The sequence below is a fragment of the Archocentrus centrarchus genome, chromosome 21 (genome assembly GCF_007364275.1).
Source record: "Archocentrus centrarchus isolate MPI-CPG fArcCen1 chromosome 21, fArcCen1, whole genome shotgun sequence".
Classification (NCBI taxonomy): Eukaryota; Metazoa; Chordata; class Actinopteri; order Cichliformes; family Cichlidae; genus Archocentrus; species Archocentrus centrarchus.
This window is the reverse complement of record NC_044366.1, coordinates 31,952,452-31,958,931: the sequence shown is the minus strand read 5'-3', so window position 1 is coordinate 31,958,931 and position 6,480 is coordinate 31,952,452. Positions and strand designations below refer to the sequence as shown.

The window sequence follows — 6,480 nt, the reverse complement described above, 5'->3', positions numbered from 1 at the left end:
TATTTTATTACTGCTATACTGATGATATCCAGTTGTATATCTCTTTTACAATTGGGCAACTGAATATTTTTTTTAAGTTACATATGCTGATTAGGTACTTAGATTCTATCAGAAGTTGGATGGCTGATAACTTTCTCCAACTCAGTGAAGAAATAATTGAAGTCCTTGTTTGTGCCCCTGACAGATTTGTGCCTAGGGTAATGGAAACTCTTGGACTCCTTGCCACATTTGCTGAATCTTCCATGAGGAATCTTGGGGTAAACTTTGACTCTGCTTTCACTCTAGATGTCCATGACAATCTGGTTCACATTTAAGGAATATTGCCAAGTTAAGATCCATTGTGTCACACTCTGAACTTGTTGTTCATTCATTTATTTCATCATGTTTGGATTACTGTAACACATTGTTTACTTGTCTGAGCATAAACTCCTTGGAGCATCTCCAGGTTGTTCAGAATGCTGCAGCGAGGCTTCCAACAAAGTCTTCCAGATACTCTCATGTCACACCGTTGCTGATCCAGCTGCTCTGGCTCCCCTTTAAATTCAGAGTCCAGTTTAAAATTCTGGTTCTGACTTTTAGAGCTTTTCATAGACGAGAACCAGCTTATATCAGCGAACTCTTACATTCATAGATCCCCATCAGGTCTCTGAGGTCATGTCATCAGGGCCGACTGGTTTTACATCATACAAGGCTGAAAACTAAAGGAGACAGAGCTTTTGCAACAGCAGCTCCCTGACTGGAACTCTCTCCTATTGAGTTTGAGAGCTGTGGATTCAGTGATGTCTTTTGAAAAAAACAGCTGAAAGCCCAACTTTTTAGACATGGATTTGGTTAACTCTTTTTTCCTGTTATGGTCCGCTGTTATGTTGTGAAGGACTTTATGATATTTGTCTTGAGAGGTGATATATGAATAAAATTTTACTCTCGACATCACACTCATTTCTGTCACATGAAGAAGCTGCAGCTATTCCAGACCTACAGGAAAAGCTGTAGTCCCTAAGACACTGTGGGCTCAAGTTAAATAGGATGTAGACCTGATTGATCACCCCGAAATCTGTTATAGGCTTCACCAACAGCAATACCCATTAAGTCAGGAAGCCATAGCTGCTATTACCCCTGTGTTTGAGTCTCTGAAGAAAGCACAAGTACTTGTTCCATGTGACAACTTACCAGTGTGAACACTAAAATAAAATAAAATACATTACAAAGGTCGACCTACTGAGCAGAGACTGTGCAGGATTTACAGACAGTAAATGCAGCTGTGCAGCTAATGTCTGAGAGCTTCAGGTACCTCCTGATGCTTGCTGGTTCTCTGTGGTGGTTCACCCACACACCCATTACAGATGTGCATTTACTTTAAAGGGACGGTTTACACACACATAACAGTTTGTGTACTGGTCACTGTGATGCTCCCGCAGTTTATAATGACCTAAGGAGACCTGGAACATACTTCGGTGTGAGCCTTGAGCATAGAAAAAGTACTGAAGTACTTGTGTTAAATTTTTTTCTTACTCACCATCCCTGTTTATGCAGTCTTCCAAGCGAGAAAAAGATAATTAATCAGGCTTGTTGATAATATTTATTTTTGTGAAATCAGAGCAAGTGTGGCACACTTTGGCACCAGCAAATACAAAGAGTTCCCAGGGATCGAAGTAATAACAGTAAGGCCATGCTGTGTGACCCTGACCTCATTTTGACTATGAGCTTTTCTTGATGGATTCACCTGACAAGCATGCTGCTAAATATTTAATTCATATCATTTCTTTATTCTCAGCCTGTCATATTGAAGCAGCTGCCAACCAGCAAACAGCAAACAAAAAAAAAAAATAGTAAAAATTGCAAGGTATCAATTTCCACATGGAAATATCTTGTAATTTTTGTTCAGGAAATTAAGTAAAGTTAATTATGTGATTGTTTTTTATTGTTTTATCAAAAGTACATACAGTAAATATGTTTTACTGGAAATGTTGCTCCTTATGTGTGTTCATGATCAGCATAATACTTCATCTATCACTAATCTAAACCACTGTTTGATCTTATTCAATAAAGCTCTTATATTCAATGCCATTACTGCTGATCAGTCAGCTCCTACTGACTACATCACACTACAGGCCACATTCTACATGAGTGGAAATTGTTACACTCACTCAACATTGATTTTTCATTGTAAGAGGCGCTAAAGTGAGTGAGAGACTGAGGAACTGAAAGGAGGTTTGATCTGCAGGTGTGTCAGCCATGCAGCCATGATTCTGTTTGAGCAACTCAGTGAAAGTTAATCTGAATAATTCTTTAAGCAGAAAACTGCAAAAATTGAGAATTCTGGGTGTCAAAATTTAAACAAAGCTTTAAAATTCTGTATTTTTTCCTGTTTGCTCTGATACAGTAGAAAGCAGTTTTACATTTCCAGACTGAATGTTTCATTTAACTGATTTCAAATCTTAGTGGAGCAGGTTTCATTATATTTCTATAGTATGTTTGACTCACTGCTGTCATTCTTGAATATCTGCAGAGTGATGATAAGTTTAACAGCGTTTCTAAACCAGGGGTAAAACAAACTATAGATCAAAGGATTTAGACATGAGTTAAAATAAAAAATCATCACCACAAAAGATGCAGATGGATCATTGGTCACATTTTCATTAACCAGAGAGTAGCAGTAATATGGACAGAAACTTGCCAGATAAACAACTACAAGAACCCCAAGAGTCCTGGCTGCTTTCAGCTCAGATCTGTTTGTTTGATTCAGTGAACGCTGAAGTGTGACAGCTGTAACATGAGAGCGCATGGCATGAGCCTGAGACACAGCCACCACAAACACTCTCATATACAGAACTATGATGACAGAAACTGGAACAATGAAGGATAAAACAAGGTCAGCAATCCCTGCAATGTCAGTCATAACAATCACACACTCTCCATGGCAGGAATTATACCTGCCTGGTTCAATCAGGATGTCCTTCGTATAAAGACTGCTGTAGAAAGTTGAATAAAACCAACACAGACAAACACTGAGTTTGGCTCTCACCACAGTGATTCTGGTGGGGTAATGCAGAGGGTCACAAATAGCCACATAGCGGTCAACTGATATGAAAACTATGTTCCCTATTGAAGCACAGACAATGTTGCTAGTCAGATACCAATAAACAGAACACATGTGATCACCAAGAACCCAACAGGCTGTGTTTCGAATGATTTCTAATGGCATCAACAGGAGACCCACGAGAAAGTCTGAGACAGCCAGAGAGAGGAGGAGGATGTTACTGGGTGTGTGGAGCTGCCTGCAAGGGAGAGAGAAAAGAAAATATTGCACATTAATAATGTCAAAATGTCTTCAGTGAAAATGCTGCATTAGTAAGTTGTGGTTCAGTGTAGGCACATTGAACATTAGTCAAGAATGTTTCACATTCACTTCATTCATTCATTCTTAGATCAAATGATATAAATCACAGTGTTAAAGTTTCTAAAACTTAATCTGTAGTTAATCTCTGCCTGAAGTGTGAGACTGAGATGATGACCAGCAGGTTGAGAGCAGCAGTGATCAGAGAGATGAAGGACAGCACAATGTTCAGGAACACAGCTTTGGACCAGTGAAGTGTCGGCTTCCTGCAGGAACTGTTGAGGAGTTGTGGAAAACAGAGCTCAGCTCCTTTCTGTATCTCCATCATCAGGCAGCTGCAGCTCCTGCAGCTCTGATCAGAACTTTTTGTCATATAGTTGCTTTACCCCTCCCCTCCCCTCAGCAAAATGTTGTCTTTGTTTCCTTTTTTTTCTCCCAATTCCTGCTTTGTCTTTCTCTAAGGCAGAGTGTCATGGTCCTGGGCCGTGTGCCCAGCGTTTTGTGTTTAGTTGTGTTTCCACTGAGTTTTGTTATATTCTAGTTTGTTTTGGTTTTGATTATTTATCTTAGTTTCCTCTCTCGTTAGTTTTGGTTCAGTTCCTTTTGTTCCTGCTCCCCTGCATCTCTATCCTGTGTGTGTTTCCTGTTTTACTTTGATAGTCCTGTGTTCCTGGTGCTTTGTGTTTATTTTTGCTTCCCCTTGTCTTGTCTGGTTAATTACATTCAGCTTTGCCCCTCACCTGCTGCCTATTCCCTGATTATCTAGTGTTTGTATTTAAACTGAACTCTGTGTGGTTTGGACAGTGATGTGGGGTGGTAGTGCTGACTGTGTGCGTGCGTTGGTGTGTATTGGGGCTAGATTCGTCTGTTAATTTACTATTGTGCACTGTATTTTAGTAATCATTTTTATCACTCATATTTTTATTATTTTATTATTTATTGTCTGAGGCACCTAGAAAGGAATGCATTTTAAATTTCGTTGTGCAACTTCTGTGTACAATGACAATAAAGATTCTGATTCTGATAAGTGCCAGTCTGCATCTGTTGCAATTCAATTTGAATTGAATTTTATTTATATAGCGCCAAATCACAAAAACAGTCGCCTCAAGGTGCTTTATATTGTGGGTAAAGACCCTCCAATAATACAGAGAAAACCCAACAGTCAAAATGACCCCCTGTGAGCAGCACTTGGCGACAGTGGGAAGGAAAAACTCCCTTTTAACAGGAAGAAACCTCCAGCAGAACCAGGCTCAGGGAGGGGGGGTCATCTGCTGTGACCGGTTGGGCTGAGGGGAGAGAAAGACATGCTGTGGAAGAGAGCCAGAGATTAATATCAATTAATGATTAAATGCAGAGTGGAGTATAAACAAAGTAAATAAGGTGAATGAAAAAAACAGTGCATTATGTGAACCCCCCAGCAGACTAGGCCTATAGCAGCATAACTAAGGGCTGGTTCAGGGTCACCTGATCCAGCCCTAACTATAAGCTGGATCAAAAAGGAAAGTTTTAAGCCTAATCTTAAAAATAGAGAGGGTGTCTGTCTCCTGAATCCAAGCTGGAAGCTGGTTCCACAGAAGAGGGGCCTGAAAGCTGAAGGCTCTGCCTCCCATTCTACTCTTAAGTATCCTAGGAACCACAAGTAAGCCAGCAGTCTGAGAGCGAAGTGCTCTGTTAGGGTGATATGGTACTATGAGGTCTTTGAGATAAGATGGGGCCTAATTATTCAAGACCTTGTAGATGAGGAGAAGGATTTTAAATTCTATTCTAGATTTAACAGTGAGCCAATGAAGAGAAGCCAATATGGGAGAAATCTGCTCTCTCTTTCTAGTCCCTGTCAGTACTCTAGCCTCAGCATTTTGGATCAGCTGAAGGCTTTTCAGGGAGCTTTTAGGACAGCCTGATAATAATGAATTACAATACTCCACCCTAGAAGTAATACATGCATGAATTAGCTTTTCAGCATCACACTGAGAAAGGATGTTTCTAATTTTAGAAATATTGCGCAAATGCAAAAAAGCGGTCCTACATATTTGTTGTCATGTTGTCTATGATCCTGCTACTGTGTGTGTCTTTGCTTGTTTATTTTCTTGTATTTAGTCCTGGCACCCATCCTTCCCAGTATAGCTCTGTTGTTTTGTCATTCCACAAGAAACACCCTTTCAGTTAAGTTTTGCCTGTGAGTCCTGCAATTTGGGGGTCTACCCACACAGTGCACCATGACAGAGAGTTGGGATAGCTTTGAGCTTGCTCCACCACAAAGTGATAGATCACATAAAATGACAGACCAGGGTGAGCAGGCACATAGTGCACAGAGGTCGCCACCTTTCTGCAATCATTTGCTACAGATCTTTAAAATTCATGTGGCCTTCTGATTACTTCAAGAACAGTGTGTAGAGAGCTTCATAGAATGGATTTCCATGGCCAAACAGCAGCATCCAAGCCTTATCACAAAGTGGAATGCAAAGCTTCTAATGCAGTGGTGTAAAGCACACCGACAGTGGACTCTAGAACAGTGGAGACGTGTTCTCTGGAAGGATGGATCATGCTTCTCCATCTGATAAATCAATGGACAAGTCTGGGTTTGGTGGTTCCCAGGGGACCAGTGTGGTGGAGGGAAATTATGGTGTGGGGTTGCTTGTCAGGAGTTCACTCGGCCCCTTAGTTCCAGTGAAAGGAACTCTTAATGCTTCAGCATATCAAGATATTTTGGTAAAATTCATGAACACTTTGGGGATGGCCCCTTACTTTTCCAACTTGACTGCACACCAGTGTACAAAGCAGTTCTATAAAGACATGGATGGGCAAGTTTGGTGTGGAAGAACTTGACTGGCCTCATAGGCATAGGAACCGGGGGGGGGCATGTCCCCCCCCAATATTGGAGACAGGCGCATTTGTCCTACCCAAAATTACACAAAAAAAAAACTAAATCTGTAACTTGCGTGCTTTTATTTGAAGGCGCAACATAGCGTCATGTCACTGCGCTCCCCCGCCCCCTCTCAACAGTGTGTTTGGGAGTATTTGGGAGGCAGAGACAGCAGCAGGAGTCAGAAATTCTTTTGAATGAGGTAACACAATCTGTTGGGAATGTTGCCGTGAATATGGGTTGTTTATAACGCCTTGTTGTCAGTTTACTTTCATATATA

At 40.9% G+C, this 6,480-nt stretch overlaps 1 protein-coding gene across 1 annotated transcript; it reads right to left on the bottom strand.

Annotated features, from left to right (window-relative positions):
• Positions 1 to 2,464: 2,464 nt before the first annotated feature.
• Positions 2,465 to 3,665, bottom strand: LOC115800062 (trace amine-associated receptor 13c-like). The gene is made up of 2 exons (XM_030757317.1): positions 3,490 to 3,665; positions 2,465 to 3,278 (listed from the first exon to the last, which is right to left on the bottom strand). The coding sequence occupies exons 1-2, from the start codon at positions 3,663 to 3,665 to the stop codon at positions 2,465 to 2,467; spliced, it is 990 nt and encodes a 329-aa protein (XP_030613177.1).
• Between the last annotated feature and the right edge of the window lie 2,815 nt (positions 3,666 to 6,480).

Coding starts and splice junctions, on each gene's coding strand:
- LOC115800062 (XM_030757317.1), bottom strand. CDS start 3,665: ATGATGGAGATACAGAAAGGAGCTGAGCTCTGTTTTCCACAACTCCTC. Junction 3,279..3,489: donor ATCTCAGTCTCACACTTCAG/GCAGAGATTAAC, acceptor TCTCCCTTGCAG/GCAGCTCCACACACCCAGTA.